Genomic DNA, 23,006 nt, shown 5'->3' with positions numbered 1-23,006 from the left:
AAGAGCCTAGACATCATCTTTCAAGAAATTATCAAGGAAAACTGCCCTGATATTTTAGAACCAGAGGGCAAAATAGAAATTGAAAGAATCCACTGATCTCCTCCTGAAAGAGATCCCCAAAGGAAAACTCCTAGGAATATTGTAGCCAAATTCCAGAGTTCCCAGGTCAAGGAGAAAATATTACAAGCAGCCAGAAAGAGACAATTCAAGTATTGTGGAAACACAATCAGGATAACACAAGATTTAGCAGCTTCTACATTAAGGAACCACAGGGCATGGAATATAATATTCCGGAGGGCAAAGGAGATAGGATTACAACCAAGAATCACCTACCCAGCAAAACTGAGTATAATCCTGCAGGGGAAAAAAATGGTCATTCAGTGAAATAGATGATTTTCAAGCATTCTTGATGAAAAGACCAGAGCTGAATAGAAAATTTGACTTTCAAATACAAGACTCAAGTGGAACATGAAGAGGTAAACAGGAAAGAGAAATCATAAGAGACTTATTAAGGATGAACTGTTTACATTCCTGCATGGAAAGATGATATTTGTAACTCATGAGACCTTTGTCAGTATTAGGGTAGTTGGAGGAAAAGAATTATATGTGTGTATATATAGATGGATAGAGGGCATAGGGTGAGTTGAAGATGAAGGGGTCATATCTGGAGAATAAAATTAAGGGGTGAGAGAGGATTATACTAGGAGAAGGAGAAAGGGAGAGGTAGAATGGGGTAAACTATCTCACAAAAAAAAAACGGAAAAGAAAAGGCTCTTACAGTGGAGGGGAAATGGGAAGGTGACAGGGAATGAGTGAATCTTATTCTCATAGGATTTGACTTAAGGAGGGAATAACATACACACTCAATTGGGTATGGAAATCTGTCTTACCCTATAGGAAAATAGGGGATGAAGGGGACAAGAGAGTAGGGGGATGATAGTGAGAAGGGCAGATTGGGAAAGGGGGTAACCAGAAGCAAATACTTCTGAGGAGGGACAGGCTCAAAAGAAAGAATACAAAAAATGGGGGGGGGGAGGGATAGCATTAAGGGAAATGGAGTTAGTTTTTCACAGCATGTCTACTATGGACTAACTGCACATGTATAACCTATATTGAGTTGCTTGCCTTATCAATGAGGGTGGGTGGGGAGGGTGGAAGGGAGAAAATTTGGAACCCAAAGTTTTAAAAACACATGTTTAAAAAAAATGTTTTCACATGCACCTGGGAAATAAGAAATACAGGAAATGGGGTATAGAAATCTATCCTGCCATACAGGAAAACAGAAGGGGAAGAGGATAAGAGAAGGGGAGGAGAGATAGAAGGGAAGGCAGACTAGGAGAAGGGGTATTCAGAATGCATGCCATCTTGGGGTGGGGGGAGGGGTGAGATGGGGTGAAAATTTGGAACTCAAAATCTTGTGGAAGTAAATGTTGAAAACTAAAAATAAATAAATTTATTAATTAAAAAAAAGTAAAAAAAAAAAAGAAAGAAAGAAATGCAAATGATGAGGGGCAGCTAGGTGGCTCAGGGAATAGAGCACCAGCCCTGGAGTCAAGAGGACCTGAGTTCAAATCTGGTCTCAGATAAAACACTTGACACTTACTAGCTGTGTGACCCTAGGCAAGTCACTTAACCTCAATTGCCTAAAAATAAAAAATAAAATCAAAAATTAAAAAAGAAATGCAAATGAGCAAAGTGTTTCTAACACTGCATAAAGGATTCCTACCTTAGATTTGAAAATAACTGAAAATGACATTGAGCAAAGCCTGTTTGGCAGTATTTGAATCATATATATCTCCATTTTCATTTCAATATGCCTCACTCTATTCTAAATGAATCGTATAATGTTTCCAACATACATGGTGGAATCTCATTCTTTAGTAAAGTCCACAACTATGTTTATAGGCAGCGCGCAGAACATTGACAGCCTAGGAATTTATAGAACTTCTGAGTTTTATAGTCCTCAGGGCACAGTATAAGATATCAAATTTGATATTTAAATCTTAAAGTCTGTTCTTATAATGTAACAAAACTGAGTAACACAAAGAAATCATTCCTGTGCTTCAAGCACCCAACAAAAAAGGCAACCAGAAACATTTTCGGTATTTTTTCACATTTTACTCCTTTATAGCTATGTACGTACGAAAGTAGCCATATTTGTCCAAATATGTTGAACCATTAAAATGAGATTTATTTAATAGGCAGGTATACAGTGAAAAAATATAACATTACTAAATTCAAATATGTTTTCTGTTTTTATAAACTTTCCATGCAAATAAAGATATTCTTTTCCTCTTTAAAAAAGTAAAACAAAAAACAAAAAACAAAAGGAATATCTGCTTCAGTTTGCCACCATTTGGGCAAGATACCTGCAATGACCACAACAGGGAAAAATCACTGCTGCAACTCCCCATCTCCACGCACAGCCACCGAGCCTCCACAGTCCAGTAAGGAGAGAGTAAGACATGACTACATAAGGAAGAGGAGACGAGAAAGATCCTTGACCGCCCTGCCCCTGCACAGCAACCTTTTTCCATCCTACCACTGCTTATAAATAAGGGTGAAGGGTGTTCAAAGTATCCCCACCTGCCACATCTTTTTCCAGAGTTAATATCCTATAAGGAATGAAGCTCTCTAGACTGTCATGCCATCCAACCCAGACTGAAATCTGACATGACATAACCACACTTTCAAGGAGAAGAGATTTTTTTTTCTATTGCTTCTTGTTAATATAATTAATAGGAGTCTCTGAAAAATTAAAGATCAGTGACACAAAGAGAAATGGAGAAGTGCACAGCAAGTACAGACAGCATGCAACGTATCACATTGCAATAATCCTATTGAAGGCACCACCAGCTTCTCAGCCCCCCATTTTCACAACCTCAAGGTCATGCTTAACTCCCTACTCTTACAATCCATACTCGTCTTATCACTTCTACCTTCATGCCGTCTCTTACAGAATCCCCTTCTCTCCTCTCACACGGTCACCCCCCAGTACAACACAGCACCTCCAGACTACTGCAGGAGGCTTCTCACGAGCCTCCCTGCCTCAAGTCTCTTCCCACGTCAGTCCATCACCCACATGCCGCAACCTGCCCTGGTGAAGGACACCCAAAGCCCATCACTCATGGATCCAGTCAATGCACTCACGGTATTTAGTGCCTGCGTTCTAGAAGCAGTACAGCCTTGCTATAAATGGAAGGAAAGTGACTGACCTTGTCCCAATTTCTCTCCTGGGTACCAGCAGCCGTCCTGCTCCTCCCGCCGTTTGGGTTGGTTGATTGGTTGCTGTCCTCGGTTCTCAGAAGAGGACCAAAATGACATCACTATGTTGGCGTCAAGGTCCAGTGTGTCTACCTGTGGTTGATCAGACCAATAAGAGCTCTGAATGCCCTACCACAGGTTAGGCACCAATAGTCCATGTGAACATTTGGAGCAGAGATGGCGCTAAAGTTGCACATCTTACGTTTCTTTTGAGCTACTGTAATTCTTTGATTTGGGTATGCCGTGCTGGGTGGTCCTGGGCCAGTGTCTCTCATGTCACCCAATCGATTCCAAAGTTCTTCAGAGACATCTTGAGAGTGTCACTGTATAGCTACTTCTGACCTCCACGTAAGTGCTCGTAAGAGCTTGTATTAATGCTCCATAAAATGGTCCTTGAAGCAAACGTACATTTGACATTTGAACAACGTGGCCAGTCCGTCACAGCTGAAGTCTCTGTAGTACAGTTGGAATGCTTTGCAATTCAGCTTGAGAAAGGACCTCAGTGCCCAGTACCTTCTCTTACCAGATGATCTTCAGAATCTTCCTAAGGCAATTCAAACGGAAAGGTTCTGTTTCCTGGCATGGCGAGGGTAGACCGGCCAGATTTCACAGGCATACAAAAATGAGTTCAGCACAGTGGCTCTGCAGACCTTCAGTTTAGTAGGCAGCCTACTATCTCTTCTTTCCCACACTTTCTTTTAAAGGCTCCCAAACACTGAGGTAGCTCTGGCAAGGCATGCATCAACCCCATCATCTACGTGTACATCCCTGGAAAGGAATACTGCCAAAGTAACTGAACTTATTCAGAGCATTCAAATCTTCTCCATCTGCTGCAACCGATGGGTCCACATGTGGATGGCTCGGCACTGGCTGGTGGAAAACCTGTTTTCTTAGCATTCATTGTTGGGCCAAAATCAGCTCAAGTAGCAGAAAAATCGTCCACGCTTTTTTGCATCTGGGCCTCGCACAATCATCTGTGAACAAAAAAAAAAATCACGCACCAACTCCCTCCACTCTAGTCTTGGCTTGCGGCCTTTTCAAGGTAAATAATTTGCTTTGATGGACTTTGAGTCAGGAAGACCTTCAGATAGTCACTAGCGTCATAGCCCCAGGCTAGTCACTTCATTTCTGGCTGCCTCAGTTTCCTTACCTGTAAAATGGGGCTTATGACAGTCCCTGCGGCCCATGGTTGTGGGGAGGGTGGAGAGAGATGATTAATATTTGCCAAGTGTTCCGCAAACGTTAAAGGGCACAGAAAAGGAAACTGTGGGTCTAGGAAGGGAAGGAGTTGAGAGTCTCCTCACCAGCTGGGGCAGGTCTGGTCACCCCAGGCTGCACGTGGCCCTGGGCTTCGCGCGCATGCTCAGGGAGGGTGGCACGTGGCCGCCTCACCGGACCCCGCTGCGGTCCCCTGGCTGCGCGCACGCTCCGGAAGGAGGTCGCGCGGGCCCTCCTCCCCGTAACCCGCTCTGTTCCCCCACCCCGACTGCACGGGGCCCTGAGCTGCGCGCGCAGCGAGCGCAGGCGCAGCTGAGCACTCGGGGGCTCGCGAGCGCCCCCTGCGGAGCAGAGCGGCGCGCCTCCCTACGGACCGCAGCGGTTAGTCAGCCCCGGGCGCCAGCGGGGGCCGGGGGCCGCTGCCCGAGGAGGGAGGGCGGCAGGGGAACTTGGCTGGCGTGACGGGAAGAGCGCTGTGGAGGCTGTGCCCCCATACACCCGGTAACCGTGGGCAAAGCCCCCTCCTCTCTGGGCCTCAGTTTCCTCTCCTGTAAAACGGGCGAGGTAAGCGCCAGCGGCCCGTGATGGGTGAAAGGAGGAGGCCGGGGGCGTAGGCCTCGGAGTGGCCTCGGGGGCAGGCCGGCCTTGGGGGTGCCCCCACCGCGGGGAGCCTAGCCCCGGCCTGCAGAGCCGCCCCACGGCCCAGGGCGAGGCAGCGTCGGGTCCTCCTAGAAGGTCTGGGGGAGGGGGGCAGCCCTCAACCCCCCGCGCCGTGCCGACCACCCCCTGACCCCGCCTTGACCCGTGTGACCCCGGACAGAGGCCCCCCCCAAGAAAGGGAGGGAGGCCAGCGGGGATCTGCAACACGTGGTTGTTGGGGGGGGCGCGTGCCCCGCCCCCTTTTCCCCCCCCCCCCCCGCTTCCCCCGGGTGCGCGGCCGAGCCGCGCAGGCGTGTCCGCACGGACCGATGTGATTGCATTTCTTTATTTGGGAGGCGATGATTTTTTTCTCCTTCTTGGATGGCCTCCTCTTTGAAGTCGGGCCCTGTGTACCTTTAAGATGAATTTGCTTTCAGCGTGAATCTTCTGCCCAGTGGAATCCAGCTGCTTTTCCCAACTTCACTTCCTGGAAGAACATTCCCACTCGCAGACGTCAGCAGCAGCGGGTCAGAGCCAGGCTCCCTCAGTTTCTTCATCTGTCAGATGGGGGCCATGATAGCCCCTTCCTCCCAGGCTTGTTGTGAGGCTCACAGGAGGTAATGCTAAGGCCTGGTCCTCTGTGTTGGGTAGACACTCGATAAAGCCCGAGGTGCTGTCTTACAAGTGCAGGAGGTTCAGTGTCGTCCAGGAGAAGAGTGGAATGCTGTGGAGGTGTTGGCAGGTCATAGGATCATAGGTAGAGAGCCAGAAGATGCCTTGATGACTTTGTCCTCCAGTTCCCCCCGTGTTACAGTTGAGGAGACTGAGGTCAGGGAGATAAAAAGACTTAGCCAGGTAATGAGAATCAGAGGTAGAATTTGAACCCAGATCCCTCTAACCCCAGAGCCAGGGCTCTTTCCACTGTTGGGCGCTGCCACTTCCTGTTCCATTTCCCCTCTTATTTGGTGCCATTCTTGAAGATTTATTTATAAATGTTCTTGAGCAATTTGGCTTAGTTCAGCTTTCTTTGGCCTCCTTTTCGGGCTATTACTCACAATCTTCTGCTCTCTAATGGTGAATGAATGAGCTTGATCTAAACCAGTGTCTCCCTTACATGTCTTTATACATGACAACAAAAGCCAATGTTTTCTGGTCCAGACAGCTTCTGGGTTCTGTTGACTTCCTTGTTTGGGCAGCTGGTTTCAATCTGCAAAGTTCCCTTAAGAAATTTTGGAAATGAAGGCCAGAGCTCACCTTGGGTCCTGGAGTTGTCTCCACACCTTTGTGACCTTTTGTTTTCTTGTCAGTCGTCTGCCCTGGCCAGTACTGTCTCCAGTCATCCCTGCTCAGCCCCACATTCAAAGTCATGGTCAGTGTCCTTCGACCTCCCTGATACCTCAACCAAAGGAGATGGTCCACTCTCTATCCTGAGGCTTTACCTAGTGGGGATCACATGCCTGTGGTGTGATCCCTTGGGACAGAATGCCTTCTTTCTTCCTTTCCATGTATCCCAACCCCTTCTTCAAGGCCCAGCTTCAGCCTTTCCTGACCAGTGAGCCCCTTCTCCTTCTCAAAACTCATACCAGGTATTGTTTATGACACCTGTTTGGCCACTGTCCACATATTACATACTTGCAGGAGTCATTTGGGCCAACCAGGGCCTGATTTAGTCTCTTCTACTACATAATCATAGCGCCTTATGGTTTACAAAGTCCTTTACAAACATGATCTCATTTGATGCTCACAACAATCCTGGGAGGGAGGTGCTATTATTATCCCCATTTTACAGATGGGGAAACTGAGACAAACAGAAGGTAAGTGACTTGCCCAGGATTACACAGCTGGTAAATGTCTGAGGCTGGATTTGAACTCAGGTTTTCCTTACTCCAGACCCAGCCTCTCTCTACTGCACCACCTCACTGCTCAGCTAGTCTGTTTTTAAAGTCCTCAAGGAAGGGAATTTGCTGCTTCCCAAAGCAGCCCTTTCCATTTTAGGACAAGAAACTATTTAATTTAATTATCTACCTGATTGCTTTCCTTCCCCCCGAAACTCAGATACGTCTTGTGCTTCACTGGTCTTTTTAACTTTTTAACCTTTTTAACCTTTCCTCTCTCTTTATCCCCTAGGCTTTTATCTCCCCAATTAGATCGTGATCTTCTTGAGGGCAGGGACTGTGTTACTTTGTTGTATCCCCTAGAGTACTTTGTGCAACATATCCCATAAATATCTTTTGTTTTTAATATTTTTTAATTAAATGTAAAAACAATTTTTAAGATTTGTTTTTTAAAAGTTTGAGTTCCAAATTTTCTCCCTCCTTCTCTCCCCTGACCCCTCTCTGAGACAGCAATCAATTTGATAGAGGTGATACATGTGCAATCATGCAAAACATATCCACATTAGCCATGTTGCAAAAGGAAACAGAACAGACAAAAAAATAAAGAAAATTTTGACCTGCATTCACACTCCATCAGTTCTTTCTCTGGAGGTGGATAGCAGTTTTCATTATGAATCCTTTGGAATTGTCTTGGATCATTGTATTGCTGATAATAGCTGAGTTATTCACAGTTGAATATCATACAATATTGCTGTTACTAATGTACAATGTTCTCCTGGTTCTGCTCCCTTCACTTTGCATCAGTTTGTGTAAGTTTTCCTTGGTTTTTCTGAAGGTATCCTGCTCATCATTTCTTATAGCACAATAGTACTATACCATATATACCACAGTTTGTTCAGCTCATCCCCAATTGATGGGCATCCCCTTGATTTCCAATTCTTTGCTATCACAAAAAGAGCTGTTATAAGTATTTTTGTACATATCAGTCCTTTTCCTTTTTTTTTTTTTTTAAATCTCATTGGGATACAGACCTAGTAGTAGTATTGCTGGGTCAAAGAGTATGCATGATTTTGTAGCCTTTTGGGCATAGTTCCAGATTGCTCTCTAGAATGGTTGGATCAGTTCGCAACTCCACCAACAGTGCATTAGTGTTCCTTTTTTCCCATATCCCCTTCTCTAACATTTGTCATTTTCCTTTTCCATCATATTAACCAATCTGATAGCTTGAGTGGTACCTTAGAGTTGTTTTAATTTACATTTCTCTAATCAATAGTGAGTTAAAGCGTTTTTAATATCCTATAGATAACTTTGATTTCTTCATCTGAAAACTGCCTGTTCACATACTTTGACCAGTTATGAACTGGAGAATGATTTGTATTACTATAAATTTGACCCAGTTCTCTATATATTTGAGAAATGAGGCCTTGATCAGGGAAACTTGCTGTAAAAAATTTTCAGTTATGATTACTGTGTTTTTCCCTTCTTCTCATCTCCCCCTATTTATGTTTCTCTCTCTCCCTTCACCCTCTCCTTCCTCAAAAGTGTTTTGCTTCTGACCACTGTTGCCCCAGTCTACCCTCCCTTCTATCAGTACCTCCTCCTCTTATCCCCTTCCCCTCCTGCTTCCCTGTAGGGTAAGAAAGATTGCTATACCCAACTGAGTGTGTATATTTTCCCCCTTTGAGCCAATTCCAGTAAGAATAAGGTTCAGTCATTGTCTGCCACCGTCTTCCGCTCCACTGTGAAAGCTCTTTCATGCCTCTTTTATGAGAGATAATTTACCCCATTCCACCTCTCCCTTTCTCCTTCTCCCAGTGAATCCCTCTTTCTCAGCTCTTAATTTCATTTTTTCAGATATTATCCCATCATAGGCAACTCACACAGATGTCCTTTGACTGCCCTAATAATGACAAAGTTCTTGGAGTTACAAGTATCATCCTCCCATGCAAGAATGTAAACAGTTTCACCTTACCGAATCCCTTATGATTTCTTTTTCCTGTTTACCTTTTAATGCTTCTCTTGAGTACTGTATTTGAAAGTCAGATTTTCTTGTCAGCTCTGGTCTTTTCATCAGGAATGCTTGAAAGTCCTCTATTTCATTAAATATCTATTTTTTCCCCTGAAAGATTATACTCAGATTTGCTGGGTAGGTGATTCATGGTTGTAATCCTAGCTCTTTTGTCCTCTGGAATATCACATTCCAAGCCCTCTGATCCTTTAATATAGAAGCTAAATCTTGTGTTATCCTGACTGTAGCTGCACAATATTTGAATTGTTTCTTTCTGGCTGTTTGCAATATTTTTTCCTTGACCTGGAAGCTCTGTAATTTGGCTGTATTCCTGGGAGTTTTCATTTTGTGACCTCCTTCAGGAGGCAATTGGTAGATTTTTTTTTCCATTTCTATTTTACCTTCTGGTTCTGGGATAGCAGGGCAGTTTTACTTGATAATTTCTTGAAATATGATGTCTAGACTTTTTTTTAATTATGGCTTTTAGGTGGACCAATAATGCTTAAAATATCTCACCTCAATCTATTTTCTAGGTCAGTTGTTTTTCCAGTGAGACATTTCACATTTTCTTCTATTTTTTCGTTTTTTTGATTTTGTTTGATTTTTTTTCTTGATGTCTCATGGAGTCATTAGCTTTCACTTGCCCAAATTTAATTTTTAAGAAATTACTTTCTTCAGTGAATTTTTGTGCCAATTCTGCTTTTTAAGGAGTCCTTTTTTCAGGGGATTTTTGTGTCTTTTTTGCCGTTTGCCTAGTCTGTTTTTTTAAGGTGTTATTTTTTTCAGTATTTTTTGTGCCTTCTTTACCAAGTTGTTGACTCTTTTTCCATTATTTTCTTGCATCACTCTTACTTCTTTTCCCAATTTTTCCTCTATGTTTCTTATTTGATTTTTAAAATCTTTTTTGAGCTCTTCCGGGAATTATTTTTTGAGCCTGTGACCAGTTCGTTTTCTTCTTTAAGGCTTTGGATGTAACTGTTTAGACTTTGTTGTCTTCTTCTGAGCTTGTGTTTTGATTTTCCCTGTCACCGTAGTATCTTTCTATGGTCTGATTCTTTTTGTTGTTGTTGTTGTTTGCTCATTTTCCCAGCCTATTTCTTGGCTTTTAACTTGATTTTAAAGTTGGGCTGTGCTCCTTAGGTGGAGGGGGCACTGTCCTAAGCTTCAGTTTTTTGGTTTGGGGGGATTTTTTTTCTTTGTTTGTTTGTTTTATGCTTCTGTTTTCAGGACTAGTTCTGGGGGTCTATAAGCTTTCAGTTCTTCCAAGGTGGTGTTGATCTAGGAAGATGTGAAGTCACTGCTCTCCTGGCCTGTGCTTGGGTCTGTGAGTGACCACAAGCACTCTTTTCTGGAACTATGACCAGGGTCTCTGCTCCCCTGAGGCTACATGCTTTAGTAGTGCACTAGTGCTCCTCCTTGGGTTGGGACTTCAACCAAGGACTTTGACCCAGATTCATACAGGGCAGTGCGACAGAGTCCTACCCCCAGCACCAGCAAAGGGTCCTCTGTAATCTTCTTCTGACCAGTTGTCCGACCCCCTCCCTGTCTGTGGGCTGAGAGTGCCTCACCAATTCAGTCACCCCCAAGCCCTTCAGTTGGCTTGCCAAAGTACAGCCTACACTCTCACACTGGTGCAACAGACCTTTCCTGCCAACCCTCTAAGTTATATTGGGCTGGAAAATTGTTGCACCCTGTTTTTTCGTTGGTTCTGCTGCTCCAGAATTTGTTCTGAGGAATTATTTTAAACTTGTTTGGAAGGGGATCTGGGACAACTCAGACCTGCCTTTACTCTGTCATCTTCACTAATATATTTTGAATCATTTAATGAAGAAGAAGCTACCATCAGCGCCATTAACTGAGAAGTGAATAGCCAATATTTAGGAATTTCCAGGAACTGCAGATAAACTGAATGGACTTGATAAAGCCTTATTTGCGCCAGAACAATCCAAAAAGACAACCTGAAGAATGCACAAGTGGAGAGGAAAGGATGAATCACAGCAGGAAGGAAGAGACCTGAGTGCACAACAGTATGTATGTTGTTGACCCAAACCCTTGGAACACTGTGTCTTCTTAAAGTAGATGAAAAGCAAACTTAAGAAATTCTGGACCCACAAAATGATCTTTTCAAAAGGAAAAACCAGTAATGAAAACAGATAGTTCTAACAACAGCAAGAATGGGGGAGCCACTTTTTCAGGGAGCAAAGAAATGGAATCAAACTGGGGGGCCGTGGATAGGGAAATGGCTAGAGATCCCACAGAAGTATAGAATGACAGAGGTGGAAGGAAGCTCAGCAGACACCTAGTCTGACATCAACCATCCAACCTTTTTTTGTTGTTAACAGTGCTTATTTTTCTCTTTACCTTGCTCAACAAAGGATCCATACACAAACTACACTGAATTGTAGATTGTGGAAGAAGTCATTGATCCCATTTGTAATCATGGAAGGTTGAACCAATTTAAGAGAGAAACCAGCATTCTCACCAGGAGTAACGTGTCAGCAGTGCAAGCCCATGAAAAGAAGTCAGATGAAGCAAGGCAGGCAGACACATCCACTGACTTTTCAGCCCTGTGCGGAGTAGTCCATGTAACAGACAGAAAGCCTGCCACATTTTCACAATCTGGAGTTATGGTTAATATAGAAATTCCTATGTCAGCTCTCTTAAACACTAATTCTCCAACTGGTCTATTCCAAGTGCCGCCTTCTTGGGGACTCCCATACATGTGATCTGGTGCAACATAAATTTCATGGTTAAAGCCCAGATAATTAGATAAGGCATCTAGAACATCATTGGGAAAACCTTGTTATTTCTTTGGTTTACCCAAGATATTTTCAGACACCAACACAAATGGTTCTTCCAGAACATCACCTCTTGGAGAACCACCCCACGCATGTTATTCTCCAGTTTTTTGTCTGTCAATGAACCATTCAGATCCGTGACAGGATTCCAGCTGCCAAGCTTATGGACATCACTGCCAAGATCATCTCCATAATTGTTTCCAAGAATTTCAAAATATACATTAGGATTGACTCCATCTTCTCCAAATTCTAAATCACCCGTCAGTTTACTTACTCATTCATTATTGATGGAATCCAGCATGGACCACCCTCCTTGCCATGGCTTAAGAGTTCTTCTGATTCATGTCTAATATGCCATGCTATGCCACCTCTAGTCTTCTAACTTCTTGTGAAAAGCATTGACAAGTAGAAGCATCGAGTCATAAGGTTTGAGATCTCCGTATTCTGGGAGAATGGGTCTTTGGAATCACATTCAGCCCCTGCTTAGGGAAAGCCCACCTCCTCCTCAGGCAAACCATTCCACTCTTAGGTGACTAACTGTTGGGAAGTTTTTCCTGACTTAGGTCCAAACTGACTTCTTTGTAACTTCCTCCCCTTGATCCCTGTTCCACCCTCTGGTGTCCCTCCTCCATGGACCTCCTTTCACATTCTTGAATGGAGCCATAATGGTCCTCCCCAGTTCCCTTCTACAGGCTCAACATCCCCCATTCCTTCAACCTTCCTTATGTGATGTAGACTCCAGAGCCTTTGCCATCCTAGCAGCTTTCTGATATTTCTTAGCATATCAGCATATCATGATCCTTCAGAAGCTGAAGAGTTAATAACTGAACATCATGTGCCAAATGTGTTCTGACAGAAGCATAGTACAGAGGGGATTGTTCCTGGAAACTGGCCTTCTTGTAATGTAGCCCCAGGTGACATTTGCTTTTTTGGTCACCATCACATTACTGACTTGTACTGATCTTGAAGTCCCCTAAAACTCCCACCTAGGTCTTTTTTCAGATAAAACTGCTTTCTAAGCAAGTCTTCCCACCTCCTTGTGAAGTTGATTCTTTGGTCCTAAGTGTGAAATTTTACTTTCATTCCTGTTCAGTTCCATCTTATATTTAGTCAAATGTTCTAAGTGCATGTTGTCATGGATGTCATGAGCTATGCTGCATCTGAAGAAGTGACATCTATAAAGAATTCAGAAAGTCACAGGAAGGTATGTGGTTTTTGTTTTTAGGCCATTGGGGTCAAGTGACTTGCCCAGGGTCACACAGCCAGTAAGTGTTCAAGTGTTTGGTCTGAGGCCAGATTTGAACTCAGGTCCTCCTGACTTCAGGGCCAGTGTTCTATCCACTGCACCACCCAGATGCCCCTAGGAAGGTATATGGAAACCGACAGAGCATGAGGCAGAGTGAGGAAAGGGACATCTGCAAGGATTACCACAATGCTATATAAAAAAGAAAAAACAAAAGTGGAATGCTGTGAGTTTATAATGATCAGATAAGGTCCTAGAGAAGAGAGGAGAAAGGGGTGGGGGACTATGGGTGTGGAATGCTGCATAAGCTAACATACATAGTCAGTTGTTTTCTTTTAAAGTCTTTGTTACAAGGAAAGAATCATGGGCTCTGGGGGAGGGGGAATAGATTCAGAAATGACTACGACATAAAAACACAAAGTTCTGAGAAAACTTTTTAAAAAGCAAAGAAATGGGATAGGTCAGTCATTCAGCCAGCAGTGATTAAGGACCTACAGTGTGCTAGGCACTGTGCTAAGAGCTGGAGATACAAAGAAAGGCAAAAACAGTCCCTGCCCTCAAGGAGCTACCAGTCTAATGGGGGATACAACATGCAAACAAGATCTAGTCGGGATAAATTGGGGCTACTCTCTCTCAGCAGGAAATCACTAAGATTAGGGAGGCTTGGAAAAGGCTTCTTGCAGAAGATGGGACTTGAAGGAGCCAGGGGATCTAGAAGGCCTAGATGCGGAGAGAGACACTTCCAGACCGCAGATAGCCAGGGGAGATGCTCAGCATCTGAAGATGGAAATGGAGCGTCTTGCGGGAGGAACAGCCAGGAAGCGAGTAGTTTGTGGAGGGGAAACAGTAGGAAGGGGCCAGAGAATTGAATCTGGAGTCCTGGAGGTGATGGTCAGACCTGCCATTTAGGAAGATGAGTTTGACAGCTAGGGTGGGAGGGATGGAATGGAAAGGAAGTGAAAGCATTTGTTCTGTGAAGTTTGGATTCAGCCAAAGGGCTGCACCTAAGGACCTCGAGGACTGTACGTGGCATCAAGGCTGCAGGTTCCCCATACCTGCTCTAATGTCTTAGACTGTCCTTTGCATTTTATTGGCAGAGTTCATCCTGTTAGTGGTTATGGCAAAGCTAAAAGTCCCTACCTAGTTCAGGCCTCGGGGCACCTCACAGCTGAATGGCATCACTCTGATGTTGTGGACTTTGGCTACAAAGGCTTGGTCAGAGATGTCTGGGGAGACTCACTGTGAGCCCCGTGTAGAATGGAACTGAAGACCCAGAGAGGCAAAGAGAGCTTTTGAAGTGTGAGGCAGAAGCCTTTCACTGTAAGCTAAGATGTTTTTGATAAAGGCCAGCCAAGACAATGAACTTCACACACACGGTGTCTCTCTCTCTCTCTCTCTCTCTCTCTTCTCTTCTCTCTCTCTCCTCTCTCTTTCTCTCTTTCTCTGTCTCTCCTCTCTCTCTCTCTTTCTTTCTCTTTCTCTCTCTCTCCTCTCTCTCCTCTCTCTCTCTCTCTCTGTTTCTCTCTATTTCTCTCTGTCTCTCATACACACACACACACACACACACACACACACACACACACACACTCACTCACTCACTCACAGACTACTACCTCTAGATCCAGACCCCAACTACTCACATAAGATCCCTAATGAAAATCTAGGAAATGCCACTGGTGATTACCATAAGTGAGGCTTGAGAGTCCTAACTAAGGGGGTTATGTTATGATCCAGGAAGAATTACAGAATAGGAGAGGCTGGACCTCAGAGCCAAGGCCCTAAAGGAATCTGAGGAAAGGCTTCTGCCAGTCCTAGGCTAGGGGTTGCTTCCTTTGCTGGAGGAGCCCAGTAAACACTCTGGTTGACATGAACACTCAACACTCCCTTTGAAAAGAACACAGTTGCCCCCAGCTGAGTCAGAGGCTGCAGGTGATAAAGACTTCAGCTGCTCATCAGATAGTGAGTCCAGGGAGTCTAGTGGGTTGACCTGTCCATCCAAGATCTATCTTCCTACATCGACCAAACCTGGCAGAGTGATTTATCTGTTACCAACATTGACCTCCTGTCTCAAGATGAACTTCCCCTTTTCTGGGAAAAGAAAGGACATAGAGGCAGTCAGTTACCTTAGCCATGTATGTTTGTGTGTGCCTCACTACTATGGTATTTTAAATTCATGCTGATTTCCCTCCCCTCCCCCTGCCCTGAATCTGTATATTTATGGGGAGCCTGAGCCTCCTGAGGTTTGGGAGAGAATACTTGTAACCACTGTTTTTGCTGCAGTATTTTAGTAAAACGTTTCTGAGAGCTAATTGAGTCTACTGGCTTATTGTTTATGCGAAGCTTATTGGTAGAAGCTAATATGCTGCAGTGTCAGGAAGTTAGCCAAATACCATGTTAACCTTGAACCCGAAGTGTCCATCTGATGAGCCAGCCTGCCAGTGCAAGTGTGGGTTAGGGGGGTGAGCCCATAAGAGGTGCTATAATGGGATTTAGAGCCGAAAGAGACCTCAGAGGTCATCAGAGTCAGCCCCTTCATTTTGCAGATAGAAGGAAACAAGGCCAAGAAGATGGGACTCATCCAAGGTCACACAGCTAGAAAGTAGCAGGTCCAGGATCTGAATAAAGGTTCTGTAGCTTTAAATCCAATGGGAAGGGCTGTTAGCAGGGCCAGTATATTTAATTAGACCAACCCACTTAAACATAAGTGACACCAAGGTGAGCTTCTAGAGCAGGGGTCTTCACCTGTAGTCCATCCTTGTTTTCACTAACCTTTGGCACCCTTTGTAAACACTTATAATTTATTTTATGCGTTCACTTAAAATATGGTTCTGAGGAAGTGTCCCTAGTCCCTGGAATGCCAAAGGGGTCCGAGGCACACAGAAAAGTTAAGAAGCCCTTGTGTAGAGCAAGGGAAGGGTGGCACCGGCTGGGTTTTCTAAGGGAAAAGATTGCCTGATATGAGCATGTCTCTTCCCCATACAGTAAGCTCAGAGAAGCTGTGTGCACTGACCAGCCTTAGCTAGATGCTGTCTCCTCACCCTTGTAGGCAAACAGCAAACATTTTCCTCAGTTGAGCCACAGACAGGGGTCAAGACCAAAATACTGCTTTAGGGAAGAGATGATTCTGGGACAATAGTCTGGGACACTTCTGTACTTTGAAGCTAAAACACAGATGTTAGGCTCTCCCTGGAGAGGAGAGAGCTAGGTGCGGTACATGGAGGAGGGAGGAGGAAGCCACTTGCCCTCCAGAGAATGACTTAGCAGTGCCACAGAAGCTATCAGGTAAGAGATCACCCATGAAGGGCCAAAGGAAGACGAGAAGAGGAGGAGTGATCCCTGCTACAGGAACTGAAGAAGCTAGTGAAGTCTATTGTCTTCCCTATGTAACCACCACGTAAGAGAGACCCTCCCAAGAATCATCAAAACAGATGACATTAACCCACATCTGGGCACTGATGATGCTGCTAGGAGGCACCAAAAAATGTTGCCAGACATTACAGAATTGAGCAAGAAACTGAAGACCAGAGAGGCACAAGTTTTGTTTCCCTCACAGCCGTCCACTGAAAGGAGACGAAGAGAAAAAGGTTCGGGGGAAGTAAACAGCTGGCTGAGGAAATGAGATTTGGACTTCTAGACCACAATTTAAAACACAGGGGTGCCAGATTCCTGGCCAGAGATGGGGTGCACCTTTTGGAGGCTGGTAAGAATATAATCATTGAAAGTGTTGTGCAGAACTAAAAAGGGTGGGAGAGGGAAAAGTCCGTCTATGTCTGTGTCCGTCCAGCAAGCTAGATACTCCAGAGAGTAGCTGCAACAAAAGAAGAGCGCTTAGGATATCAGAAATTCAGAAAAGACAAAACCTAAGACAGGAGTCAGTGGCAAAACTTTTGGCCATAAATGCCGAAAGTTTAGGCAACAAGCAAGAGAAACAAAAGGTCCTACCCCAAGGAGGTAAATTTGACCTCTTAGGTAATAACGGTAACAACAACAATAATTATTATAGTAAATAGCTAGCATTTATATAGCATTTTAAGTGTTACAAAGTGCTTTATAAATATTGCATAATTTTATCTTACAACAACCCTGAGAGATAGGTGCTATTATTATCTCCACTTTTACACATGGGGAAACTGAGACAAAGAGTTTAAGTGACTTGCCCAGAGTCATATCGCTAGCAAGAGGCTATTTTAAGTCGGGTCTTTCAGACTCCAGGTCCAGCGCTTTATCCTCCATGCCACTTAGGTTCTCCTTAGAGGTCTCTGAGGTAGCATGATGGGACAAACAGTTGTTCCTGAAACCTAAGTTGTCTTACCTCTGACACGTACAGTCTGTATGATGCTGGGCAAGTCGTGTCATCTCTCGGTTCTTCAGGAACTTCTCTAACATTAAGTTTCAGAGAAGATATCAGTTGGCATTGATAGAGGGAGTTTCCTCATGTAGGAGATCCCTGTACCAATGCAATTAAAAGCACAGCCCCTAACTGTTGTTGACCTAGTAGCATAAAACTCATGACTAGAATTTGGCTCTGGTTGAGCAGACTTTATTCAAGAGACAGACGAAGCATGGTCCAGTGGAAAGAGTGCTGGGTTTGGAATCAGGGATCTTGAGTTCAAATCCAAACTCTGGTACTTACCCCCTCTTTGACCTTGGGCAAGCCACAAATTTTCCAAGACTCATTTTTCTCTAGTAAAATGAGAATTTTAGACTCCAGGACTTCTGAAGTCCTTTCCAGCTCTAAATCTTTGGTCTTTTGATCTAAGCCTTCCTAGGGTTCCAAGACATCATACTGTATCTACTTTCAGGGAAAGTAAAAGGTGGGGCAGGGAGAGGGGAGCATTATATATTAAGAAGGCATGTTCACATGAGGAAGTCCAGGAACTGGAATAAGGATGCGTGGTGGAAATCATTTGAGTAAAAGTCAACGGAGGGAGAAACAAATCATTTTGTCATTGGAGTATACTACAGACTATCTAGACAGAAAGAGAAGATAGATGATGAGTTTAAGAAGCAGATCACAAGCCTGGCACAAATAAATATAGTTGTGATGGAAGATTTCTGTTATTCCAGCATCTGTTACAGTTCTCAGTGTGTGTATGTGTACCTGCCTGCCTCTCTCTCTCTCTCTCTCTCTCTCTCTCTCTCTCTCTCTCTCTCTCTTTCTCCCAAAAGCAGCTAATAAGTTCTTGACATGCCTTAATGATAATGTAATCCTTCAAAAAGTGGAGGAACCAACAAGGGGAAATTCTATTGTGGATCTTATTCTAGCTAATAGGGAAGATCTGGTTGCTCAGGATTGAAAGGAGGGAAATTCTTGAGGGAAGTGACCATTTCCTTCTAGAGTTTATGGATAGAGGAGAGGCAATCCAAGCATAATCTGACATGCACTCTGGATGAGGGCAAATGACGTTTTAAGTACAGAGGAAGGATAGGTAGAATCCTGTTGACTAAAATTCTACAGGGAAATCTCAGGAAATATGGGAAACAATCTACAGTGAAATTTTGAAGATGCAAAAGTGAAACAGTTCAAATGAGAAGAAAAAAATGAGATTGTATGAAGAGATCAGCAAAGTTGGACGTTGACATCCCCAAAAAACTGTTCTAAAAAGAAATGCAAAGAAGATAGAAGCAAGCAGAGGATGAATATGAAAGTGTGATATCGTCTTGTAAAGATAGGATCAGTCATTCTAAAACTCAAAATGAGCCGAGACTGGCAAGAAAATCTAAGCATAATAAAATGGGAGGCAGGTAGCAATATTAGGAGAAATAAAAGAATCAAGGAAAGGTTAGGGCCTGTGCTTGGGGTGGATGAGATGAGGATATTGAGCAGATGGGGGAAGGCAGGGCTACTTAATTGTTATCTTGCTTTTTTCCTCTGCCAGGGAGAGTGATAGAACTAACGTGGGTAACAGGGATTAGAAGCCCAAGGTAAGTGAGGAGTACCTGGCTGCCCTTGATAAATTAAAATAAAATATCATTGAGAATTTTTCCATAAGACAACCCAGATCATTGTAACTTTGTCTCCTGGGAGGGTCATTTCCCCGTATGGTAAAAATATGTGCACACTAACAGCATTTTCTAGTGCTACTGAAATCAAGACTACACAGTTCAGGAGCATGAATTTAAAGCCAAAAGGAATATGAGAGATAATTTTGTCCAACTCCCTCATTTTACAGATGGGGAAACTGATGCCCTGATAGGGCAGCAACTCATAGCATCATAGATTTAAAGCTGGAAGTGACTTTAAAGGGCATTGAGGCCAACACTCTCATTTTATAGATGAGGGGGCTGAGGTCCAGAGAGGCAGCCTTAGGATTCAAACCTGGGTCGTCTGATTCCAAATCCAGTTTTCTTTTTACTCTGTCCCAGTATTCCTTAGAGCTGCTTGCTGTCTGCCAGTTACCGCCTCTAAGAGTCCTGGAAGAGTAACCTCACTCCTCTGAGTCTGGAAGGACGGGCAGCTCACTTAATGTTCTTCTGATCCAAGCACATTGGTGTTTTTCAGTCACTGGATGATAGAGGTGTTCTCGGGACTTGCTTGGAGGACCCACCAGGCTCGGTACGAACATGCCTGTCTTTCCTGTAGAAAGCCTTTCTCTCTTGGACAGCCTGGTGTTAGGGGTGAGTGTGACTTCCTGTGGACTCTCCATTTAAAATGGGTGGTGCTTGGGTCCAAGGGTGTGGGGCAGCTTCGGTGAGGCCAAAGGATAAAGACTTTGTCCAAGGAGCATCAAAGTCTGCCCTTCCTAGGTGGCTCACTGTACCTGATGCCCCAGCGTCTGAGCATTAAGACCCAAAACTGATGTCACAGAAACTGTGTGGAGAATCAAGGTCTGAACCCAAGCTCTCTGGTTCCAACCCCTGCTCCTCCTCACACCAGAAGAACTCAATGAGAGGATGATAGTTTGATTTACAATGGCGTCACACATCCAAGTTTGCCTATTTACCTGTAATGCTGTTCTTTCAAATAATTATCCAGTGACTTAGCAAATGCTGAGATTGATTCATCCTCAGCTCAGTCTATTCCCCATTCCCTTACAGGGAAATCCAAGCCAGCCATTAGTAGACTTTGGAAGTAAAAATGTATTCCTCTTTTAGAATGAGAAGCAAGCCTTAAGTGCTAGGGTAGACATGAGACTATGCCTGGTGCTAACTGGTAGGGCACACTCCCTCCTCCTTAGCCCACAGAAGGCATTCCACTCATTGTTAAATACATGAGTGGGTGGGTGGGTGGGTATTAGGGCTATGTCTGGTGCTGGAACTCAAAAGGCACAGCCTCCCTTAGCCTTTAGAGGGAGCTTGATGCTTTGTGTCCTAGTCTGCTTTTCTGGAGGCCAGACTGGATAGAGAATAACCAGTAGCGTCATCAGCTTTACCAAAGTCCTTATGTAAGAATCCAGCACTTGCTGTGGGACAACCTTTCTAATACCTCTATGGTCAGTCTCCCTCCAATGAATTCCAGCTGCTTCTTGCCATCCATGGCCATCCAGCCCAGTGAGTGGGTGGTGGGAGTACCCAGCTTCTCTGCTCCCTTGGGACGATACCCAAGATTCCGCAAAAGATGGCCCATGCCTTACTCTGTGCCCATACTGACCACCTTCTCTTCTCCCAGGCCGTCCAGATCATGACAAGCTCCTTCCACTTGTTAATGTGGTATTTCCTGTTTGACCTTTATAGCCAACAGCATAAAGGATATTTTGGCATGTATAATCCTATAACCTATAGAGTACAGTATCCATCATGGGCAATCAGTGTGAGTAGAATACACTTCTCCCTTCCTCCCCCCCCCCTTCCTTTTCCATGGGATAGTGGTTAGGAAAAGGAAGACTTTCACATTTTGAGATCTTTACTAAGGGTGTGTCTATGACTTAAGGAGAGGGCTGAAGGGGGAAGGGCCCATTTTCACACAAAAGAACAGTCCTGATACTATTTGTAGAGAGCTTAGCACAGTACCTGGCACATAGTAGGTGCTCTTCTCTTCTTTTAAACATGGCACACAGCCCCCAGTATTCAGCCGCCAAAATGACTCAAGCCTGCAAGGAAGGAGGCAGCACAGTACAGTGAAACATGACATCCAAAGACCTGGGTTCAAATTCTGCCCCTGATGCTTACTCCTTTGTGGTCTCAAGCCAGTCCCTTCATCCCTCTGGGCCTCAGTTTCCCCAGATATAAAATGAGAAGGTTGTCCAGGCTCCGGTTGCCCTCCTAGCTCCAGATTGGTGGTCCAGTTGTCTCTTCTGTGGGGCCATGACGTACGTCGTACATCGTCTTCAGAACCAATGCTCGGCTTCCCCACAGCCTCTTCAGAGGGCTCAGCTGCTGGGGCAGAGTGACGAGGTGAAAGAGGAAGGTGAGGAAACTGAAGCTCTGAGAGGGAGAGTTATTTGTCCTTGGTCACACAGCTAATAAAACTCAGTCTGGATTTGAACACAGCTTTCTCCGCTGACTGCAGATCTGAGGCTCTTCCCATTACCTCACAGCGTCCTTGTAGAGTTCAGAAATGAACTCCATTCACCAAGCATTTATGAAGCCTCTGCCATGTGCCCAGCACTGTGCTAAATTCTGAGGACACAAAGACAAGAACAAAGCAGGACTGTCCTCAAGGAGCTTACACTCCAATACCCAGTAAATGGGGCGGGGGGTGGGGTGGGGGTAGGAGAGGACACAATCCAGTTGCAGAGACTACAGGATCATTGAGGCAGCTGTAGGAAGGACCTCAGGCCTTCAGCTTCAATCCCTCATTTTACAGATGGGGACATTGAGGCTTAAGGGTGAAGAGACTCACCCAGACAGTAAGAGTCTCAGGTGGCATTCAAACCCTGGGCCTCAGGCTCCAGATCCAGTCCTCTTTCTACTAGACCTCGTGCTCCAAGGGAGCAACTGGCCTGAGCTCTGAAAGGAAGGCAGAGGCCTAGCGAGAGCACGGGCAAAGAGCCCAAGATAGACCTGGAAACCGGGTACCAGGAGAGGGCAAGGCCACCTCAGCTAGACCTTGGAAGGGGGAGTGATGCTGTCAGGAGAGAAGCAGGAGGAAGCCGGATTGGGGAAGGGGCATAAGAGCTGAGCGCACAGTTTACACCAGCCAGCATCGCGGCATGTTTACATAAAGTCATTGTCTTAGGTCGTAGCCAATGGTACTAGCAAGCAGAAGAGAGAGAGAGGATATTTCTGTGATAGTGACAGCTGCCTCCTCCAGGGACAGTAGTCATCAACCAAAGGACATGCCTCTCCCACGTTCAGTGGAAAGAAGACTGCTCCTCCTCGTCTGCCCACGTCATTTGTGGGTTATCCATCTGACGTCAATGAACTAGGATCCATACTGACCATCAGAGAGAGAGAATGTAGGGCGGGCACTCACCTGAGGCTGCCGCCTCATCCAAATCCCTCAGTTTGCAGAAGAGGAAACAGTCCCAGAGCTCACAAGGTAGTCAGTGAGAGAACCCCAGTTCCCAGGCTCCAGACCATGCTCTTCCCATGGCGCCATGCTACCCTGGGTGGCATCACTTCCTTACCATGAAAAGTAGCAGTGGCCGCGCTGTCATTGATGCTGTGAATGCCGGGCTGCTTGAGCAAAGGCACAGGGACAGAACCTACCACAGTAACTCTCTTGTGATAGCCTTTCGTAAATGTTTGTTGGATTGAATTGGGATGCTCAGAGGAGTTGAGACATCCCTGACACAAGGAGGGCCCGCAGGCTCAATATGGCGGAGTAGCTGGAAGTCTGAGTGTAGAGCCAGAAGGACCTGGGCCCTTGTCCCACCACCTGCTGTCTTTGTAGCCCCGGACAAATCCCTGTACTTGAGGCGCGTCAGGAGACTCAGTCTGCCTTCTCTGTGATCTACCTTGGGAGAGGGAGCTCCCACACCAGGAATTCCCCCTTGGGGCTGCAAGCACGGGCCCTCTCTACCTCCGCTGGGCTTCCCGGCCCCATGACTGTGGTCTCAGACTCGGCTGATGCCGGCTGGCCGGCTCCTAGCTGCTGCCCTCATGACTCTGAGTGACTG

General features: G+C 45.1%; 1 protein-coding gene across 2 annotated transcripts in view; it reads left to right on the top strand.

Moving 5' to 3' along the window:
- Positions 1 to 4,950: 4,950 nt before the first annotated feature.
- The window catches only part of MS4A13 (membrane spanning 4-domains A13), a 30,524-nt gene continuing 12,468 nt past the window's right edge, over positions 4,951 to 23,006 (top strand). For both annotated transcript variants that reach the window (XM_027858895.1, XM_027858894.1), the window contains exons 1-3: positions 4,951 to 5,046; positions 19,508 to 19,623; positions 20,615 to 20,755. In XM_027858895.1, coding sequence (XP_027714696.1) covers positions 19,570 to 19,623; positions 20,615 to 20,755 — 195 coding nt within the window. In that variant the 5' untranslated portion in view covers positions 4,951 to 5,046; positions 19,508 to 19,569. The remainder of the gene's footprint in view (positions 5,047 to 19,507; positions 19,624 to 20,614; positions 20,756 to 23,006) is intronic.

The sequence above is a fragment of the Vombatus ursinus genome, unplaced genomic scaffold, assembly GCF_900497805.2.
Source record: "Vombatus ursinus unplaced genomic scaffold, bare-nosed wombat genome assembly UNPS02013931.1, whole genome shotgun sequence".
Classification (NCBI taxonomy): domain Eukaryota; kingdom Metazoa; phylum Chordata; class Mammalia; order Diprotodontia; family Vombatidae; genus Vombatus; species Vombatus ursinus.
The sequence above is the reverse complement of the archived record's forward strand: the minus strand, read 5'-3'. Positions and strand labels throughout refer to the sequence as shown.